Below are 21,838 nucleotides of genomic sequence, written 5' to 3' on the forward strand. Positions count from 1 at the left end.
AAACCCTGTAGCATTCCAGGCCAGCAGTTTGTTCTCTTTGCTGACATCACAGTGGAGGAACCACTCACAGGACAATAAACCCACCAAAATAGAACACGACCCCCCGGATTGTAGGCATGGTGAGGGTTACCTGTCATCACCACCATGTGCTCCTGAGGAATGCCCATGACCTTGAAGCAGGCTTCGATCTGCTGGGCCACAAGAGGTTTGGTGGGAGCCATAAAGACGATCTTCCCGGATGGGTACCAGCGGTAGAAGTTGTACATCACCACGGCAGCGATGAAGGTCTTTCCCAGGCCGGTAGGCAGACACACCAGGGTGTTGTGGTAAAGGGAGGCGTGCGCCATGGTCATCTGGTATTCCCGGACTGGGTAGTTGGTTGGATAAATCCAGACGCTGCCGGCTGACAGGTCAAAGCCCGGAATGTTCTGGATTTCAGGATGGTGACCGGTGCCCGGGGGGTCAGGGGCACCGAGAGGAGGAAGATGGTGACTGGTGCCCGGGGGGCAAGTGGCACCGGGAGGGGGAAGATGGTGACTGGTGCCCGGGGGGCGAGTGGCACCAGGGGAAACATGGAGACTGGTGCCCGGGGGCTCAGGGGCACCAGGGGGAAGATGGTGATCGGTCTCCATTAATGTTTTCTCAGCCTCGTACACAGCCACCAGCAGAACATCATCATCATCATCATCCTCCTCCTTGTCCTCACCCGGCTGGGGTTCCCCCTGCCAGGCTGGAAGTGGCAGTGCCCTACCAGGGCCTTTCTGGGAGCACACCCCCTTCCTCTTCCTTGCAATCTTAGCTTTGACCTTCTTAGCTGGGGGCTCAGGGGCCACACCGGACCCCCAAGCCTGGAACAGGGTCCTCTGCTTCCTATTCATTGCCACTCAGCCATAGGAACATTGACCGGCTTCAAATCAGGCGCCCAGCATGACGTAACGGCACAGGGTGTGACGTCAATACTCCTGACATGAGATCGGAAGTCAGCGTCACGTGGGTACCCGTCTCGGCGCCGCCATGTTAAGCGAGGGCGTGCAGATAGCTGCGCACGTCCCTGTGTGCCTCACGTAACATGGCGGCGCCAGCCGGATGCCCACGTGACGCGGACTTCCGGTCTCCTGGCCATTGAAAAAGTTTCTTTCTGGGGGGCGGAGTCATAAGCAAAAGCACATGTCATGGCTGTCGTAAACGGGGAACCGAGCCGAGAGTGGAGCGAGGAGCAACTTCATAACGACGATTTATCGAAGAAGGACGTGATCGTCTTCCTGCAGCAGCACTCATCGGAGTCGGTATGTGGGGGGAGAAAATTCATCGCAGCACCATAGAGCCCTCCATCCAGCGCACGGCCCCCTCCCCCATCCTCCTATCTGTATACATATCTTAACTCTGAAGATCAGAATTTCAGAGCATAGGATTGGTGGGTGTAGAAAAGTTGTGCGAACAGTGGGGGGTGGTTAAAATTTGAGAGAGCGAGAGATGTACAAAGAGCAATGCTCGGTTGTTTGCAGCGTAGAGAAAGGTGGGGCTCGGGAGTTTGCAGTGTATGCGGGGTTTTGCAGTACACAGAAGGCGGGGCTTGGGGATTTTGCAGTGTACAAAAGTTGGGAGTTGCAGGGCTCAGGAGTTTGCAGTGCAAAGAAGCTGGGGGGGGGGGGAATTCTGCAGCACATAGAAGGCAGAGCTCAGGGATTTTGCAGTGCACAGGTGGGGCTCAGGAGTTTGCAGCGCAAAGAAGCTGGGGGGCTTGCAGTGCAAAGAAGGTGGGGCTCGGGAATTCTGCAGTGCAAAGAAGGTGGGGCTTGGGAGTTTGCAGTGCACAGAAGGCGGGGGTTTTGCGGCGCATAGTGAGGCTTGGGTTTTGCAGCGCACATAAGGTGGGGCTCAGGTTTAGCAGTGCACAGAAGGCAGGCTCTGGGATTTTGCAGAGGTCAGAAGTATATACAGCAGTCCTTGTTCTATTTACTAAGGCTACTTTCACACTGGGGTGCTCAGCGTGCTGGCAGTAAAGCGGCACTATATTTACCATTAGCGGGGCAGTTTTAACCCCCACTAGCGGCCGAAAAAGGGTTCAAATCGCCGCTGCAGTGGCGCTTTGCAAGCGGGTTTGGAGCGCTGCCCCGTTATTTTCAATGGGAAGGGGCGCTTTAGAAGCGGTAAATACACCGCTCCTACAATGCTCTTTCAGGACTTTTTTGACCGTCCTGCAAGCTCACCGCTCCAGTGTGAAAGCCATCGGGACTTTTACACTGGAGTGCACTGAGTGGCTCTTTCAGGGCGCTTTGCAGGTTCTATTTTTAGCACTTTAGCGCCTCAGTGTGAAAGGGGCCTTAAGGTCTCATTCAGACAGGCGATTAAGCTCATCCTTTATTACTGTACATTTTTTTTTATTTTTTTTTTGCCAAAGTTAGATTATGCCTTTTTAATGGAAAAAGTCATGTAGCAGGTATAAAGTGAGGTCACTTACCTGCTGCAGCTCTTATTGCCCTCTGCTAGAAAATACCAACCCTACTGAACAGTCAGACCTCCACCACTTTCTTCTAGTAATAAGTCTTGTCAGCCCCCTACGACCTTACACAAATTCTTATTGGCCAAGTAAGCAACCTATCATAACTATGGGTGGGAGGAAGCAGCACTGAAACTTCTCCTAAGAGGGATCAGGAGGGACCGGGGACACAATTGTACAAATAGCAGTAAATCCGTACAGCGATTTTTAGTTTTTTTGATGTTCCTAAAGAAGAAAAAAAAGTTTTGCTTCTGAATCCAGGGTTTGAATGTCCCTTTCATTGTGTGTAGCAGTTTTGTACCCTCAGTATTACAGCGTGTCCATGTTTTCTCTCAATTCTAGTTCCTGGCAGAACACAAGTTGCTTGGAAATGTCAAAAATGTAGCAAAAACAGCCAATAAGGATCATCTCATCACAGCCTATAACAAATTATTTGAAACAAAGGTAGGTTTTGAAATGTTGATAACACGGGATTCATTAAGCTGTGAGATAGAAATTCATAATTCCCACTGCAAACTAAGGAGTGTATACACTGTGTGACCCAAAAGTCTGAACCCCTGACCATCATAGCTATTTTTATATCTAGCCAGAAGTAGGTGGACACACCTCCATATTGAGTTCAGGTGTTGTGATTGAAGGATACTACATCATACAGTACAATCTCAGACAATACATGTAAAAAAGAAAACCGAGGGTTCAAGCCAAAGTTGTTGTAAACCTCAGACATGAAATCTGAGCAAAGTGTATTTGTCAAGTGAAGATCGTCAAGTGTCACTTTTGTCTGCTGCTTCTTTCTGCGATTGGCATAAATAACTTGTAACAAGTTTACCTGACACCAAGAGAAAAATGGTGACCGAGGGGGGCCTCCAGCTGATTGACAGCCTTAGCTCTGTTCCTGTGCGCTGTGTGACTTGGGTGCGTCCCTTGCCACCAGTCTGATCTCGGAGCTCTCCTTATTGAGCTTTATAGAGTGTAACGTCAGCTCTTTGCCCCTTTTTATTTCTGAACTCTCAGACAAGCTTTATAATTCTGCACTTTGAAGGTAGAGAAGACTGCAGATAGACTGGTTAACTTATGTAGGAGGATTTTTCATCTGTGTATCACCTGAGGCCAGTCACTTCATTGGTTATATGGAGGGTTTACAACCACTTTAAAGTGGAAATCCAGGCTAAAACTAAAACATCTACAGAAACCCAAGATCTAACACTAACCTATCTAGCCCTGTAAAGAAGAAATATATATATATATATATACACACACACCTTGTCTGCAAGCGATTCGCCCTACGCGATCTCACACTGTGCTGTGGAGGCGGGAGCAGAGGACATGTCCAGCAACGGAAGCCCCATAGTAACACTATGGGTGACGTCACTTCCCATTGATTTCACAGCCGTTGTTGCCGTGTCCTCTGACCTCTGCAAAGCTTCCGCTGCTGGAGTTCAGGTTGGATCGGCTTCAGAAAAGGTATGTGTACTGATTTTCCCAAAGTGTCTTTCCGGACAGCACCTGGGAGAGGGTGACTCCCCTCCCCCACTGGACCATAGGAAACTCCTCCTTCCTCCAGGCTCCTCTCTCTCCTAGGTGCTCAGGGAGAGCCGTGTGGTACGGTGACCCTGCTCCAGGCTTCCAGAAAAGGCGGCTGCATGTGCCCCACTGCCATTTTTGCGGAGGCCAAGTAGAATCTTGGCCGTGCCGGAAGTGACTCTCCTATGAGTGGGTCAGCACCCAGCGTCATTTCCGGGGGTCGGTGCAGGGGGAGGGGGCAGGAGCTGGTGCCTATTTTCACTTTTGGTCCGGGGCAGCAGCACTATGGGAGTCCAGAAGCAGCTTGCGAAGCCACAAGTTGAAAGCTGCACACCCGGTATGGAGGATATGCCGTCTGCAGGGGTGGGGACAGTCACCAGCAAGGCTTGGGTAGGGGGCAGTTAACCAAGTGTGCCTGTTTCCTTTCCTGGGGTTCCGGCCTTTTTTTATTTTATTTTTTTTCCCTTTTTTGTATTTTCTCTCAGGCGAAAAGCTCTGACTGGGGGAAAATTAGAAATGCCCCTCATGCAAGGCCAAGATGGGAGAAGATTGGGAAAAAGCCTTATGCAGTACTGTTATTACTACTTTAGTAAAAGAGGACTCTCCTTCCCTGTGTGATGACTTTGTTGCCTCTGTAAAGAAGGAACTTTGTCACTTTCTGACCCAGTGGTAGAAACTGTCTGAGGGTCCATCTAGCATGGAAAAACAATCCCCTGCACCTTCCGATGACAGATCGGAAGAGGAGGGTGGTGAAGGGGCAGAAGTGACCCCCTCCAAGTTTAAGCCATTCCTGGAGGAAGTTAATGGTCTCCTTGGAGCCATACATGTTACACTTGGCCTAAGCAAAGAAAAAAAAAGAACTTGCACTACATGACTGTACGCAGGCCTAAGTGAACCTAAGGGGTGAACATTTTTGGTGCATTCCGCCATACATGTTTAGATTTCTCCACAGCGTCCACAACTGTCTGAATACATGAACAGTGATTATATTTGATAGAATGCAGTCACTGATCTGTCTGCAATTTTTCTACCCAGCTCCTTCAATTTTTCACTTGACTTTTCTGATGATCGGGCCACCTTTCACTTGCATTTCATGCTATTCTGCAGGAATTGGCCAACATGCAAACAGTGTATGGTCGACCTAAATCCACATTCTCCACTCTGTGTGCTCAAGGTGAGGACTTGCACCTAAAATTTTCATTTACATAATGGGGGGGGGGGGGGGGGTTTGCGCATTTTCACTAGTTTAATGATCTGATTTGATTAGTTCTCATGTACATGATTTAGTTCCACAGTGCATCTCGGTTACTGCGCAAGTGCGCATGGTTGAACATTTTATCCCAAAATTCACGCAGTCAGAAACTGTTTTTCTTCAGATCAAAGGCGGGGCGGGGGGGCGGGTGTGGGTAGCTGATCGGACACTGGCACTCACCAACTCTGCGTCAGTTGATTCCCCCTCCATGCTGCTCAGTGTTTTTTTTTTTTGGGGGGGGGGGGGGTGGGGTTTGGGTTTTTTCACATTCTGGTGCCTCCAGTGAAGCCTCTCCTTATGCTCCCCCCCTCCCCCCCCCCCCCCCCCATCGATTCAGCCGACTCGCAGCATCAAGAACGTCTGAATTGCGATGCATCGATGCTGCGATTACATTCAACACCCCTATTACAGTGTGTTTCTCCCCCTGCGTCGCAAACCTTTATAAATCCATTGAATAGCATGCAGTTGAATTTTAGGATTGGGTTACATTTCATAAATCCTCTGAGATGACAGGAAAAGCATTACTTGCATGCATCGTCTGAAACATGAATACTCGTTGACAGATGGCATACGTTACAGTCCAGAATTCTACATCCTATACATTAAAGTGAAAAAAAAAACCTGGCAGTGACCATTCTTCTTCCCCCGTTTTTACTTACCTGAGCCCTGGAACTTGACCCACTAGGATGCTCTGTCTCTCTGCCCAGGGTTCTCGGCTCTTAATTGGACTGCTTGATAGCAGTGCAGCAAATCCAATGACCCGGTTGGCGGGCCGAGTCCTGCATATGGCCTCTACGGACGCCGAATGCTGGACTTGGGAACGTGCCCACAAGGTAATCCACTAGTAAGCACTGCTTCCAGGTGGTTATCTGATGTTGGGAGGAGACAGGGGACCCCAGAAGACCAGGTTCGGGACCTTTCTGTGCAAAACGAGCTGCACAGTGGAGGCAAGTATGTGTTGTTTTTTTTTTTTTTTTTTTTTTTATTGTGTTTTGTCTTTTGTTGTTTTAAAAAAAAAAAAAAAATAATAAATAAAAGAAACCTTAGTCACTCTGAACTGTGTGCTATCTTCTTCCAGCGTTTCAAGGGAACAGATGGCGCTGAAGGTCTGACAAGACAAGTAAAAGATCTTAAAGTTGATGATGAAAAGCAAGCTGAAACCAAGATAGAGGTGGTTGATGAGGTAGGTTTTGGATCTGTTTTTAAAGCCATTTTAAAGTGTTTTTGTTTTTTGTAAAAAAACAAGAAACCTGTTCTACTTGCCTGCTCTGTTGCAGTGAATTTGCAGAGCAGCCCTGTTCTTTTTGGGTCCCTCTTTGCTGCCCCCTTCCTCCTGTCGAGTGTCCCTACAGCAAGCCACTTGCTATGGGGGCACCTGAGCTGAGTCACAGCTCCCTGTGTCCATTCAGACATGGATCCCCGGTTTGGCCCCGTCTCCCCTTTCCTGATTGGCTAACTGACTTTGACAGCTACAGGAGCCAATGGTGTCGCTGCTATCTCAGCCAACCGTGAGGGAGAGTTCTGGACAGCTGAGTTACTCGTTGACATCGCTGGGCAGAGATGGGGCTCAGGTAAGTATTAGGGGCTGCTGGGGAGGCTGTTGCACACAGAAGGCTTTTTATGTTAATTCATAGAACGCATTAAGATAAAATAACCTTCTGATTTTACAACCAGCTGCTGATAAATATTTTATGTACACTTCGGTTTAGGGTGCATATGACCACCTACCATCATTCATGCAGTGTCCATTTGCCAGAGTCACATAATGAAGAGGGTAACCGCATTAACCCTGTGTAAGCTCTGACGCAGAGCTTACACATGAATAAATGGGCAGCATATTTTTACATAGTGCACTTTAATTGCAGATTTTGAATAAATATACTTTTTTTTTTTTTTTTTTTTTTGCTTAATTTCCAAGGGTCTTTCCAGGTGCACACATCAAATTGCTTCCTATTGATAAACTGTATTCAGATAGTACTTTTTGTTTTAGGGTCCCCCCAAGTACACAAAGTCCACTCTGAAGAAGGGAGACAAGACCAACTTTCCAAAGAAAGGAGACACTGTGCATTGTTGGTACACTGGGACTTTGGCGGATGGAACCGTGTTTGACAGCAATATACCAGCAAGTAAGAAGCCCTTTGTATGATTTAAGTGTCAATTTGAAGACATGGATTTATTTTAGGGCCAGTTGGCACCACATGCAGTACAATGCATTTTTTTTCTGCATTAAAAACACATGGAAAGTGGGAGGGCGCTACTTCACACCAGTGCTTGCATTTCCAGTGTGTTCCAGGGGGAAGAAAAAGTACAGAATGCTGCATTTTCCTGCACTGGACTGTACTGGAACACTGTAAGATGCATCAAAAAATGCACTGGAGCACACTTCATTTAAAAAGGGGGGGGGGGGGGTTGCACTGGAACGCATCAAACGCGCATGCAAAAAAGCATCCGGACTGCATTTCTATGGTGTGAACTGGCCATTGTTCCTGCTCTGTAATTGTGACTTTTCAGCAACGGTTGTGTTTAAACCCCAGCTCTGGTTTCGGATGGAGCATCTTTGTCAGTAATGCATGAAGTGCAGCAACATATTTTTTAGGTTGCACTCCGCTGAATTTCCTTTTATGTTAAATTGTCTGTTATTCACGCCTTAAAGGAACAGGATCTTGGTTTTATATTTTGGGTTAAACACTTGAATCCACCGCCTGGCCTTCATTTTGCTTTTTTTTTTTTTTTTTTTTTTTTTTTTGGGTCCTTTCTCCTGTTACGTTTGGCGACGAGTGAGGGTAAGATGTCCCCCACCTGTCCCCATACCATTGCAGAGCGGAAGCAAAGTCACAATGTCACTTCCACCCTTAAATAGGCTTATTTTTTTTGTGTGATTTTTGGATGCTTCTGAATGTTAAAGTTCCTGTTAAAAAACAAATGTGCTTCTCCCGCTGCCTGCTTCATGACCATTTGTTCTTCAGCTACTGCTACCTTAAGAATATTAGCATCTGACATGTCCGCGTGTGTCGCATGCCTGGCCCCCTCTGTACTTTATGGTTCCTCCTGACACATCGACATGGGAGCAAGTGAAGGAACCACAACAGCAGGGATCAGACACACCCTAAAGGCAGGGGGGCAGACTAGTCTAAACCTCTTCCCAACCCTGCTATAGCTGAGTGACAGCTACAGGACTATCGCACACTTCTGGGAGGACGTCTATTGACATCATCCTGTGATTGCGCTTCCTGCGTGCCCATCAGCAGAGATCCTATGATCGCTGTATCCTTCAGACGCAGCTGATCACAAATCTGGGTTATGAGCTAATCATAGCAGCTCTTTACCATGTGATCAGCTGTGTCCAATCACAGCTCATCGCAGTGTAAACGGGCATTGCCGGTTATTGATGACCGGGCGAGACCTCTACAGTGATGAACAGGGCACTGATTATTTGTGCCCATCAGTGAAGAAGTTAACTTGCGTACAAGTTTGTTCTTTTTTTTTTTTTTTTTTTTTTTTTTTTTTTTTGCTAAATAAAATAAAAGCCCCAATGCTGATTAACCACTTCAGCCCCGGAAGGTTTTACCCCTCCCTGACCAGAGCACTTTTTTCACCATTTGGCACTGCATCGCTTTAACTGACATGCGACGCTGTACTCAAACAAAATTTGCATTTCTCAACACCCCCTCCTCTGTGATGTATTTTTTGCACTATTAATAAAGAACGACAATTTTGAAAAATACGTTTTTACTTTTTGCTATAATATCCCACAATTTAAAAAAATTAAATAAAAAATGTATTTATCCATTTAGGCCGATATGTATTGTACATATTTTTGGTAAAAAAATAAAAATCACAATAGGCATATATTGATTGGTAAAGTTAGTGTCTCCAGACTATTGGAAAGATTTTTATGCCCATTTCTTTTTACTAGTAATGGCAGTGATCTTCAATTTTTAGGGATACTGCGACGGACAGATCGGACACTTTTGGGACCATTGACATTTATACAGCAATCAGTGCTATAAATATGCACTGATTACTGTATAAATGTCACTGGCAGGGAAGAGGTTAACACTAGGTGGCGAGCAAGGTGTTAAACATGTTCTAACTGTACAGGGATAGGACTGTGCACCAGGGAGCGTGCCTCCGGCTCTTAAAGGTAACCCATACTCGTATGAGGTTTCACGCAGGGGTGGCATTCTGCCCCCATAAAAATGAGCCGGTCGGGAACCAGTTAAGTACCACCAAAAAACTGTGGGGGGGGGGGGGATTTTTTTTTTTTCACATGTGTATGGTGTTGCATGACTGCATAGTTGTCTTTCAAAGTGCAATGGTGTTGAGAATTGGCCTGGGCAGGTAGGGGGTGAAAGTGCCCAGTAGGCTAGGTGGTTTATTGTCCATGTGAAAGTTGGAGGGCCACCCTAAAATATGCATTAATATTAAAATGTAAAAACTAAAATAATTTTAACTTGCCTGAAACCGCTGTTGCTAGGCAGTCTTCCTAATCTGCCTATTCCGTGGCGCTTCCGCCTCTTCGGCAAGCTGCCCCGTTGCCTTCTGGGACGTGTCCCAGAAAAAAACGGGGCCATTCACAAAGCACCGCATGCATGTGCAGTAGGAAACGGGCAGTGAAGCCGCAAGGCTCCACTGCCTGTTTACCTTCGTTAAGATGGAGGCGCAGGCAGCTGATTCGATAGATGGGTCGGCCTCGGGAGGCCGACATCGTGGTCTCGCTGGACAGGTAAGTGTCCTTTTATTAAAAGTCAACAGCTAAAAAAATAAAATAAAAATTCGGCCGGGAACGCACCTTTAAAAAATCTGTGACCTGCTGAGGAACTGTATACATTAATTTGTACTAGAATTTGCTTTCTCTTTGCTAACCTGGAGCGCTTTGTTTCTAGTTGCATGCCATTTGCATAGCCATGGATCTTCTAAGCCTCGTGGTACACCTAATTCACTGATTTCATTTATTTATTTTTTGTCAGGTGCAAAGAAGAAGAGAGGTACCAAGCCCTTGACCTTTAAAGTCGGTCTTGGCAGAGTCATTAGAGGTGTAAGTACCTACGCCTGTACAGAATATATCTGATTTAGTATGAGGCCTATATAACCTTGTTAGCGGTCCGTATAAGCTGGGTGAAAAAAGTACAAGAAATATGTTCATAATTTTTTATTTTTATTTTTTACAGTGGGATGAAGCTCTTCTCACCATGAGCAAAGGTGAAAAAGCTCAACTTGAAATCGAGTCTGAATGGGCCTATGGCAGGAGGGGTCAACCTGACGCCAAGTATCCTTTTTATCGATTTTTCTTTTAAAGTCATAACACCCAAAAGCATCATACTCTTACTTTAGACAGTATTCTGCAGCCCCCACCCCCTGAAGAAAAAAGGTAAAAAAAAAGATTTGGGTTCGTGTGGCTTCTTACCAGGGTCCAATGAGAAGGACTGGTGAATGTCAGCCTTGCCTATGGGTAAATGCAGGTAGGGAGTTATTTAAACTTTTCTTCTCAGGTTTAATCGCACTACAACCTTTAAAGTGATTTTAAAGTAGTAATTAAAAAACAAAAACCCCTGTTGTACATACCTGCTGTGTGCAATGGTTTTGCATAGAGCAGCCCCTATCCTTTTTTTTTTTTTTTTTTTTATTATTATTATTATTATTATTATTATTGGTCCCCTGCCAGTGGTTATGGCTCCTCCTCCCTGCTGAGTGCCCCCAATAGCAAGCCTCTTGCTATTGGCACTCCAGCTGGCTCACTCCCAAGTCGCACTCCTCCGAATGGACATTGTCCATTCAGTGTGGCTTGGCATATCTCTCGGAAATGTGATTGATGGGATACACAAGATTTGCATGAATATAAAAAGGGCCCAGAGTGGAAGTTCGCTCTCGCGCGCGCGCGCTCGCTCGCTCTCGCTGCAGCGTAGTAGAGAGTAGAGAGAATTGGGAGAACCACCGCTCTCATGCACATTGCTGGATGGAGATGTGGCTCAGGTAAGTATAAAGGGGGAAGCAGCTGATCTCTATAGCTCTAGCTTAAAGTAGAGGTTCACACAAATTGAACCTCTGCTTTTTGAAACCCCCCCCTCCGTTGTTACATTTGACACCTTTCAGGGGAAAGGGGGGTGCAGGTAATTGCACCCACTTCCGGGTATAGACTCCCATGGGAGTCTGCGCTTCCTGTTCCGTCACACTGTCTGCTGGGACACAACTTGTGCATGCACAGTATGGAACTGCACTTCTGGTAGCATGGTCGAATGTTCCCATATAGACACACTCATAAACCTTGTGGACAGCCTTCCCAGAAGAGTTGAAGCTGTTATAGCTGCATAGGGTGGGCCAACTCAATATTGAACCCTACGGACTAAGACTGGGATGCCATTAAAGTTTGTGTGTGTGGTGTGTATATATACAAATTAAAGCGGAGGTCCACCCTAAAGTGGACCTTCCGCTTATCGGAACCCTCCCCCCCTCCGGTGCCACAATCGGCACCTTTCAGGGGGGGGGGGGGTGCAGTTACCTGGATAATCCAGGTAACTGCACCCACTTCCGGGATAGCTCTCTGCGGAAAGGGGTGTAACTTACGCCCCTTTCCGCAAGTGCCTGCCCCTTCCCGCAAGTGCCCTGCTGGGAAACACACAGATCCCAGAGGCAGCGGGGAGCGTCCTTATTGCGCAGCGCGATTCGCGCATGTGCAGTAGGGAACCGGGAAATGAACCCGAAAGGCTCCATTTCCTGATTCCCATACCCAAGATGGCGGCGGCAGGACCCGACAGGCGACCTAGAGATCGGCTTCGGGTGCCGACATCGCGGGCACGCTGGACAGGTAAGTCACTATTTTAAAAGTCAGCAGCTGCTGGCTTTTAAAAAACCGCGGAGTCCCGGTGGACTCCCGCTTTAAAGAATAGGCAGGTGTCCCAATACTTTTGACAATATAGTGTAAAGAGGTGCAAATATTTCTGTAATTCTGAGAATGGTGAATATCGCTGGCATCTTTGTTGTTGGTCAATCTCTTTGCTTCCCTTCTAGGCTGTTCTGGTCCATTTTCTAAACTGGCTAAGGAAATAATATGGTTTCCTTAACTACGTTACTCAGAATCCCACCCAATGCCAAGCTGTTTTTTGAAGTAGAACTGGTTGACATCAACTGAAAAACATCTGTGATCTTCAGCTACCAGAATGTGAAGAATAAATGCTTTGTTTACACCTCTGCTACCATGTAAATAAACTGGACACATTGATCTTTTGGTTGTTTGTTTATTAACCACTTCAGCTCTGGAAGATTTGCACGGTCATGGGACACTACACAATGTGTTTGTTTGTTTTTTTCCCCCCACACAAATGGAGCTTTGTTTTGGTGGTATTTGATCACTTCTGCAATTTTTTATTTGCGCTATAAACTGACAATTTTGAAGAAAAATATTTTTTTTTTTTTACATTTTGCTATAAAACTACCAATAAAAAATAAATTAAAAAAAGATTTCTTCATTAATTTAGGCCAGTGTTTTCTGCTATGTGTTTTTGGTAAAAAAAAAAGTAAAAAAATTGGTTTGTGCATAAGTTATTATACACAATAATATTATATATTAGCTACAAACTATGCCTTTTTTTTTTTTTTTTTACTATTAATGATGATCAGCACCTTAGTGTCTGATGCAATGTTGCAGTCCCACTATAAGTGACACTTTTTGGGGACCAGTGACACGAATACAGTGATCAGTGCTTGAAAATATTCATGGTCACTGTACTAATGACACTATCAGGGAAGGCGTTGTCAGGGGTGATCAAAGCGTTAAATGTGTCCCTAGGGAGTGCTTATCAGAAATGCAGGCTCTCTATCTTCCCTTGTCACAGAACAACCATCGTTCTGCCTCTGTCCAGAATGATCAGTGGGCCCGCTGATTGGCTCCTGCTGTGTCCAATCACAGCAGGAGCTGGTCGGTAGCAGCACACCACAAATCCAGAAGTAAACAAACCTACAATTATGCGATTTTATTTTTTATTTTTATTTTTTTCACCTGTAAGCCACCATCCTGCAGTACATATGTGGGGTGGTCAGCAAGCGCTTGCAGGGGTCTTCAAACTATGGCCCTCTAGTTGTTCAGGAACTACAATTCCCATCTTGTCTGTGAATGTCGGAGTTTTACAATGCCACATGGGATGTGTAGTTTTGCAACAGCTGGAGGGCCGTAGCTTAAGGATACCTGGCCTAATGTAAAAGGCAGAAGGTTTATTCTATTAAGATATTGTCTTTTTTTTTTTTTTTTGATCACATGTAGACATGTTTAAGTAACTATGCCAAGTATAGTGGTGGTGAAGGCTCAAGGTTTTTTTTGCCTTCGGTCATTTTATGCCAGAGTATGGGTTTGATGCAGGAACCAGCGCTGGTTACCTCATGGCACCATGGTTCACACTGAAATCTGTGAATGTAAAGTTGGACAACCCCCCCCCCCCGACATATAGGTGTGAACACCCATGTGATCCAAATCCAGTGCAGTCCAAAAAAAGGTTCCTGCACCACTGTGCAATGAAATTTCAGTCATATAAGCTATATGACTAAAATTGCATTTGCACCAGACATTGCACGTGATCTACAAGGCAATGTGGTGCAAATCGCATGCAATGTCTGTCATCAGACAAGTGAAGTGAACCCAGCCTCAAAGTTAAAAAAAAATGGCGTGTTGCAGCCCCCCCTAATTCTTACCTGTACCCCATCTCGATCGGGCAAAGTACACGAGGGCAGTGCCTCTCTGGTCTCTTGTTCCTCATTGGCTCCTGCTACTGTCAAAAACCACCAATGAGAGAGCTGGGTGCAGGGCTGTGCCATGCTCTGTATGTGAATGGACACAGAAGCTCAGGAGCGAGACTGCTTGGATGTGTCCACAGCAAGCTGCTTGTTATAGGGGGCAGGAGTGCTGATGGGGACCCAATAAGAAAGATTGATGCAAAACCACTTTCACGTAAGCATTCCACCTTGCTGTTTTGATTGAGCATGTCACAAAGTGCCAGCAGATTCAGGAATGGGATGCCCTTGTCACCCAAAATGCAGTCTGTGCCTTTTCAGGCTACAATCTTCATGTAACTTTTAAAAGGCTTGGTTTACTGCAAGACAATTGCAGCAGAATTGCATTGTGTTTGGTTTGCTATTGAAGTATACATTTTATACAAGTACAGTGCCTTGTGAAAGTATTCGGCCCCGTTGAACTTTTCAACCTTTTGCCACATTTCAGGCTTCAAACATAAAGATATAACATTTTTATTTTTTTTTGTGAAGAATCACTATCAAGTGGAACAAAATCTATTGGATATTTTAAACTTTTTTTAGCAAATAAACTGAAAAGTGGTGCGTGCAAAATTATTCAGCCCCTTTACTTTCAGTGCAGCAAACTCACTCCAGAAGTTCAGTGAGGATCTCTGAATGATCCAATGTTGTCCTAAATGACTGATGGTGATAAATAGAATCCACCTGTGTGTAATCAAGTCTCTGTATAAATGCACCTGCTCTGTGATAGTCTCAGGGTTCTGTTGAAAGCGCAGAAAGCATCATGAAGACCAAGGAACACACCAGGCAGGTCCGTAATACTGTTGTGGAGAAGTTTAAAGCCGGATTTGGATACAAAAAGATTTCCCAAGCTTTAAACATCCCAAGGAGCACTGTGCAAGTGATCATTTTGAAATGGAAGGAGTATCAGACCACTGCAAATCTACCAAGACCTGGCCGTCCCTCTAAACTTTCAGCTCAGATAAGAAGACTGATCAGAGATGCAGCCAAGATGCCCATGATCACTCTGGATGAACTGCAGAGAACTACAGCTGAGGTGGGAGAGTCTGTCCATAGGACAACAATCAGTCGTACACTGCACAAATCTGGCCTTTATGGAAGAGTGGCAAGAAGAAAGCCATTTCTCAAAAATATCCATAAAAAGTATCGTCTAAAGTTTGCCACAAGCCACCTGGGAGACACACCAAACATGTGGAAGAAGGTGCTCTGGTCAGATGAAACCAAAATCGAACTTTTTGCCAACAATGCAAAACAATATGTTTGGCGTAAAAGCAACACAGCTCATCACCCTCAACACACCATCCCCACTGTCAAACATGGTGGTGGCAGCATCATGGTTTGGGCCTGCTTTTCTTCAGCAGGGACAGGAAAGATGGTTAAAATTGAGGGGAAGATGGATGCAGCCAAATACAGGACCATTCTGGATGAAAACCTGTTGGCGACTGCAAAAGACCTGAAACTGGGACTGAGATTTATCTTCCAACAAGACAATGATCCCAAACATACAGCAAAATCTACAAAGGAATGGTTCACAAATAAACGTATCCAGGTGTTAGAATGGCCAAGTCAAAGTCCAGACCTGAATCCAATCGAGAATCTGTGGAAAGAGCTGAAAACTGCTGTTCACAAACACTCTCCATCCAACCTCACTGAGCTCAAGCTGTTTTGCAAGGAAGAATGGGCAAGAATTTCAGTCTCTCGATGTGCAAAACTGATAGAGACATACCCCAAGCGACTTGCAGCTGTAATCGCAGCAAAAGGTGGCTCTACAAAGTATTAACGCAAGGGGGGCGAATAATTTTGCACACCCCACTTTTCATTTTTTTATTAGTTAAAAAAAAGTTTCAAAAATCCAATAGATTTCGTTCCACTTCACAATTGTGTCCCACTTGTTGGTGATTCTTCACAAAAAATAAAAATGTTATATCTTTATGTTTGAAGCCTGAAATGTGGCAAAAGGTTGAAAAGTTCAAGGGGGCCGAATACTTTCACAAGGCACTGTACATTTATTTTATTTTTTTTCCCCCTTTAGATTTACCAAAACCATATAATTTGAGGTTAAACCTAAACACTATGCAATTGGGCAGGTCCTTGTATTATATTAGTTGAAGGTAAATCAAACAACTATAATGTGTATCCAGCTTTACTTTCCTAAAACCCTGTGTGTATCATTGGCTGTATGGTATTTATCAATGGGGGTTTATGGGTGATAAGTGGCCCATACCTGTATGTGTGTCAAAATGGCCACTTATATCTAACAGAAGCTCATGGAACAAGATGAACATGCAGAAAATCAATTGGGACATGGGGTGGAGTGTTGTTTCAAAGGCCCTTTGGCCCCTTTCACACATGCGGATGATATGTCCGTATTTCATCCATCCGTTTGCGGATGAAATATGGACATACATTCATCCCTATGGGATAGCGGGTGTCTGCGGATGAGCATCCGCAGACACCCGATTTCGTCCGCCTCCGCAACAGTCCGATTCTGCAGACGGAGGAAAATCCTATTTTTCTATTCGTCTGCAGAGCGGATCGGACGAACACGGACAGACGGTCCGTGCTCGTCCGATCCCCATAGAGGAGAGCGGAGATCTGACAGGGCGGTCCCTGCACAGTGTGCGGAGACCGCCCTGTCTGCAGCCGGCTCAGCGGGGACAACGGAGCGATCCCCTCTGAGCGAGCGGATCTTCACGGGGCGGATCATTACTGATCCGCCCCGTGTGAAAGAGGCCTTTCACACAGGCCCGATCCTAATATTTTCAAATCTTTGAAAAACAGATTGCATAAAACAGGGATTAGTGGCCAGATGACTTGTAGATCTCTGTCTGGGCTTGCTGACCCACCATCCTAGAGCATTAAGGAGAGGGTCTACTGGTCTCTATAGTGGTGCCAGCTGCAGGAATAGTATAATGCTATTGGGCTAATATCACACTCATGGGCTGCAGTTTACCCAGCTGTGCTAGGTCCCCTTTATTGTGGGCCCCCCAATTGGTGTGTTTGGTGTACACTGTAGGCGGTAACGAGCTTTTACCGCAATCTCCTCCCACACAATTAGTGTGTGAAGAGGCGAGCTTGTTACTGCTGTTTGTTGACATTCTGTGGCCAGACAAAATGGTAAAGAGCTGATTTTTTTTTTTTTTGTGGCCTTTTACACTGATCTGGGATGGACTGGGTCCCAAGGAGCACACTACAGGCCCTGAGGAGCAGTGAGAAGCTCAGGATGACATATGGCGCCCATCCAAAGGGACAGAGTGTTCCTGCAGACGTTATGACAGAGGCCTGGTATGGAGGTGGTTAAATCTGATTTTTTTTTTTTTTTTTTTTTATAAAATGCTTTGAGTGTTAAAACAAAAAAAAAAAAAACTATGGATAGTTTTCTATTTAGATACATTAGTCATTTAGTTTATTCAACATGAAATGGTGCTTAGATAGGTAGCATGAGACTGTTTATTCTGCAATATTTACAATTTTGCTAAACTCATTCAATTAATCCAAGCAGAGATCACATGCTCTGCATTGATACACATTCACAGTAACCATGAAATAAAACAAAGTTCAGGAATAATTAATCTATGTACACTACAAACCATATGATTGAATTGGTTCCAATATCGCTGTTAAGAAGGAGCCAAACCCCCCCCCCCCCCCCCAGTTCAGTTTGAACCAGAACAGACAAAAAAAAAAAAAAAAAAAAATTGTGTGAACACTATTAAAGTCTGAGAAATTAATGTGAAAAATCAAGTATCAATTTTGCAGGCTTATATGCATGTTATTGCCATAAAGTGTTTGGGGACCTGGATACTGCCCCCAGGGGACATGTATCAATGTGGGGGGGGGGGGGGGAATAAGCAAGCACAGCACACCCCACCAAACCATACCAGGCCGCTTGCCCTTTAGGGTCCTACCCAAAGCACCTTGTCGATGGGCACAAGGGCCTCATCCCCACAATCCTTGCCCAGTGGTTGTGGGTCTGTGGGCAGGGGGCTTATCGGAATCTGGAACCATGCGCCGCCCCCGGGATATGGGGTACATTGCCTTTTTCTAGATTCTGTCATAGGGTTCCTCTTAACCACTTCAATAGACTATATTAGACCCTGCACTGTATTACATACACACTAACTACACTATATAACTCTGAATTGCAATATAGAGAGATAGTGATGGTATGCAATGTGAGATACATAATAGGTACATTTCACCTCGCATTCGTGCCATTGTAAGGGACTAAACCAAAATCCAGCCCGGTTTTTCCAGCCTCTGTGGCAGGCTGGGTTCCGGTCCAGATGTTCGCGTCTGCTGGAGTCCGTCAGCTGGACTTTAATTATCCAGGAATAGAGCACAGCAGGGGCTGGTTTTGGAGACTCAGGAAGGAACCTGAGTGAGAGGAGCTCTAGCTGTTAGACTAAAAAAAGTGATTGCTTTTACGTATGTTTCGTGGGTGACGGGGACCAGCCCCACACTGTATAGAGAGTAGACTATTTGTCTAGTTAGCACCGGATGGCAAGGATTTAATTTACTGTTTGTTTTTACTTTACAAACCTCCTGCAAATAAACCTGGTATCCACCAGATTAAGAAAGTGTCTTTTTCTGACTGGCATTCAGAAAAGGTGATCCCCACGAGCCAATTCCCCCACAAAATGAATGTAAATGTATACACACACACTTCTCTATATACTCTGCAGAAAAATTGGGCCTTAGGTGGTGCCAGAACACCAACTCCTCCTCAAAGTTACTCTTGTTGGGCACAGGAATGGGCCCTGCTATTAAATATTATTTCAAAAATTGCAATTGCATGTCCCTGGTGCCCTAAACCAAAATTATTGTTGGAAGCCATTATCAAGATTCCGGAGGAATAAGAGAGTCTTCAAGAGATCCCCAGATCCATACCAAATTCAGTTACATCAGCATAAGGGGCTTGATCGTGGCTAATCCAGGACTGATTCATTTTTATAAATATGAGCCTATCTACAGAGTCTGTGGACAGGCACACTCTTTGATCCATCACAAACCCTCCAGCAGCATGGAATGTGCATTCAGAAAACATGCTGGATGTAGGACAGGCCAGTAGCTCGATCGCATATTGAGCCAGTTCTGGCCAGTGGTCCATCCTCAGGAGCCAGTGGATGCCCTGTTGGAAAGGTGTCCAAGTCTACTGTTGCCCCTAGATATTCCTGGCCCATATAATGCAGATGTTGGCAATGGTTGCTTGAACCTCTCAGACCTTGGCGCTGAAAAATTGTTTTAAGGCATCAGCCAGCCACCTTCTCCACGGCTCCTCCTCTGACCACATGAAGCTTTAGAAAAACCATTGTCCAGCACCAGGAAATGCGTTGCACACACTTTTCTTCAAGGCCTCCTGAAGATATTTCATCCTCTGCTCCCTCTAGGAAGGCAGGACGATTTCTGCAACCTAACCCTTGTAACATGGATCAAGGTGGTTTTCCAGCCATTAATGATACCTCTCCTTGATACCACAGATCCTATGGTCAATTTGCAGGCTTTGTAGAATCAGGGAGGCCATGCAGCACACTTTTGCAGTGGCATTAGACTCTGCGTCACCAAGGATGACATTATCCAGAACTGACTCCTCCCAGCCATGTAGAATTCCTTGGGTTTCTGGGACCTGAAGACTGCCGAGTGTTATCTTCTACATCCATGCTGACACAATCCTCCCGTGTGTTTAGTGACCCCACAGGAATGCCATCTACCTAAGAGGGGGCCTTGAGGGGAAAGGAAGTCCTCCTTTTCCTCCCACTGTTCTGCCTCAAGTGCCCTGTCCATTATTCCACAAAGCGTGTGCTCTAGCAGGAGGACTAGAGGGACAGTGTCACTGATGCATGCATTGTTGCTGCTCACCATCCTTGTGGCCACCTCAAATGGTGACAGGACAGTGCATGCCTCCTTGATCAGAAACCACTGGCATGGCAAAGAGAAGCCAAGCTCCCCTGATCCTGGTGCAATACTCGCATAGGTACTCATTTATGGTCCTCTGCTGCGTGCAGCTGCTGCAGCATTGCAAAGGTTGCGTTCCACCTGGTGGGCATGTTTAATGTCAGCCAGCCGAGCACTGGCATTGTATGACCAGCAGAAAATGACCAGACTTTTCTGGCTTGCCTCAGATGATCTTATAAGCCTGGGTACTTGGTCAAGAAACACTGCACCACCAAATTCAGGACGTGTACCGAACATGGGCAAAGTGTCCCTGTCCAAGGGCAGAGAGAAGGTTGGTGCCATTGTCGCATACCACCATTCCTGGCTCAAGCTGCTGTGGCATCAACCACTTCTGAGCCTGCCCCTGCAGAGCCGACAATCTCTGCTCCAGTGTAGCTCCTGTCCTAGGCAGACCAACTGAAGCACCGCATGGCATCTTTCAGCCTGACTGCTTGCGTAGCCTTTTGAACATTTACAGAGCACTTCTGGTTCAGATGCCAATTCTGCAGAAGAGGCCATAGAGGAAGAAGAGGTGGTGTAGAGAGCTGTGGCAGAATCAGCACCAGCTTTGGAGGTGTGGTGATGGAACAAGCTCCAACACTACTGAACCCTGTCCTGCATCCTTCCCAGCTGCCAGCAGAGTTACCCAGTGTGCTGTGAAGGAATGCAACGTCCCAGCCCATTCCTGCTGGACCATAAGTCAGTGGTAATGTGAACCTTGCTGCTGACCACCCTGTCTAATGAGGCCAAAACATTACAGTCATGTGAAAGGCAGAGAGCAGGAATGGCCTTATGTGAAAAAATGGAACCTGCCACTATGGTACAGCCCATTCCACAAATTCACGAAAAAAAGGGACAGAATCTACCAGCTGAAAATGCTGCAGTTGCAGTGCTAGCAATTTGACCAAGCTAAGGATGGCTGGGACAGAATTTCTTTATTCAGCAACTGGGGTAGAGATATTTGCCTGCTGAATTTAACTGGTGGCGTGCTGCTAGCAGATTGGCTGTAAGTACTTAAGGCACCTATTGCTATACCTTCATTCCTCTCAGTGAATGTTTTGAGAATTGGCGGTATAGTAGGGTTTGAGATCCCAGATGAGGAGCATCATTGTTTTTCAGCATTGTTTGGTCAAGCATGTGGTGCCCAAGCAGCTGCTGTTCTGGCCACACTTGATCCGCTTCAGATACAAGTTGGACAGCAATGGTGTGCTCTGCAGCAAACGTGGTAAAAATAAGCCCCCCCAAAGAAAAAAAAAAAGAACTTTTGCAAGTCATTAGCACCCTGCACCTGCTGAGCTCTGTGGTGAGATTCTATAGGGTGGTTGCCCTTAAGCGTCCCACCTGGAGAACATCCTGCCTTGGCGTTGTGCCTCCTCCTCTCAGGCACTCAAGTACAGTCAGTGACCTCATCCCCCTCCCTCCTTGCCACCACTGGAGCAAACTTGGCAGTATGCTGCAGCTGGGGGAACAGGACTGCCAGTTTTGTCCTGTGGCACCTCCTCTACGCTCATGTTACACCCTTCCTCAGCCTGGGAATCAACATTGGAGCCTTCAAATTGCTGCACATGATCCAGCAGCATGTAATTGATACTGTTTGAATAATTCTGGTGAGTCCTCTGTGCACGATGGTGGGGCTACTGAAGGAGTAACTGACAAGGAGCTAGTGGAATAGGCTGCCATCTCTACAAGGGCAGTGTGATACAATGCATCTCTAGTCCATTTATAGATACACAAAACATGAGGGCGGGCTTCACAGTGACTGATCACTGATAACCAGAGGCTACCATAGTGATCAGGTGACACACCCAACCCCCCCCCCCCAAAACTGGTAATTCTGGGTGTTAGAATGGGACCCAGGTCTCTGTGCT

General features: G+C 46.0%; 2 protein-coding genes across 2 annotated transcripts in view; one reads left to right on the forward strand and one right to left on the reverse strand.

Annotated features, from left to right (window-relative positions):
* The window catches only part of FANCM (FA complementation group M), a 305,773-nt gene extending 304,721 nt beyond the window's left edge, over positions 1 to 1,052 (reverse strand). The window contains exon 1 of the mRNA XM_077463555.1: positions 131 to 1,052. Within this exon, the coding sequence (XP_077319681.1) occupies positions 131 to 878 (748 nt within the window). The 5' untranslated portion in view covers positions 879 to 1,052. The remainder of the gene's footprint in view (positions 1 to 130) is intronic.
* Positions 1,053 to 1,119: 67 nt separating this feature from the next.
* FKBP3 (FKBP prolyl isomerase 3) lies at positions 1,120 to 12,495 on the forward strand. Its single transcript, XM_077463556.1, has 7 exons — positions 1,120 to 1,286; positions 2,843 to 2,944; positions 6,355 to 6,459; positions 7,267 to 7,402; positions 10,247 to 10,314; positions 10,448 to 10,545; positions 12,351 to 12,495. The coding sequence occupies exons 1-7, from the start codon at positions 1,173 to 1,175 to the stop codon at positions 12,403 to 12,405; spliced, it is 678 nt and encodes a 225-aa protein (XP_077319682.1). The 5' UTR covers positions 1,120 to 1,172; the 3' UTR covers positions 12,406 to 12,495.
* Positions 12,496 to 21,838: the final 9,343 nt, after the last annotated feature.

The sequence above is a fragment of the Lithobates pipiens genome, unplaced genomic scaffold, assembly GCF_037356315.1.
Source record: "Lithobates pipiens isolate NorthernLeopardFrog02 unplaced genomic scaffold, aLitPip1_a1.2 Scaffold_30, whole genome shotgun sequence".
NCBI classification, from domain to species: domain Eukaryota; kingdom Metazoa; phylum Chordata; class Amphibia; order Anura; family Ranidae; genus Lithobates; species Lithobates pipiens.

What these genes read in the sequence shown, in the direction of transcription:
- FKBP3 (XM_077463556.1), top strand. Translation starts at nt 1,173, where the DNA reads ATGGCTGTCGTAAACGGGGAACCGAGCCGAGAGTGGAGCGAGGAGCAA. An exon ending in ACAAATTATTTGAAACAAAG is followed by an intron (nt 2,945 to 6,354) that starts GTAGGTTTTGAA and finishes ATCTTCTTCCAG; the next exon opens with CGTTTCAAGGGAACAGATGG. An exon ending in AGGGGTCAACCTGACGCCAA is followed by an intron (nt 10,546 to 12,350) that starts GTATCCTTTTTA and finishes TACGTTACTCAG; the next exon opens with AATCCCACCCAATGCCAAGC.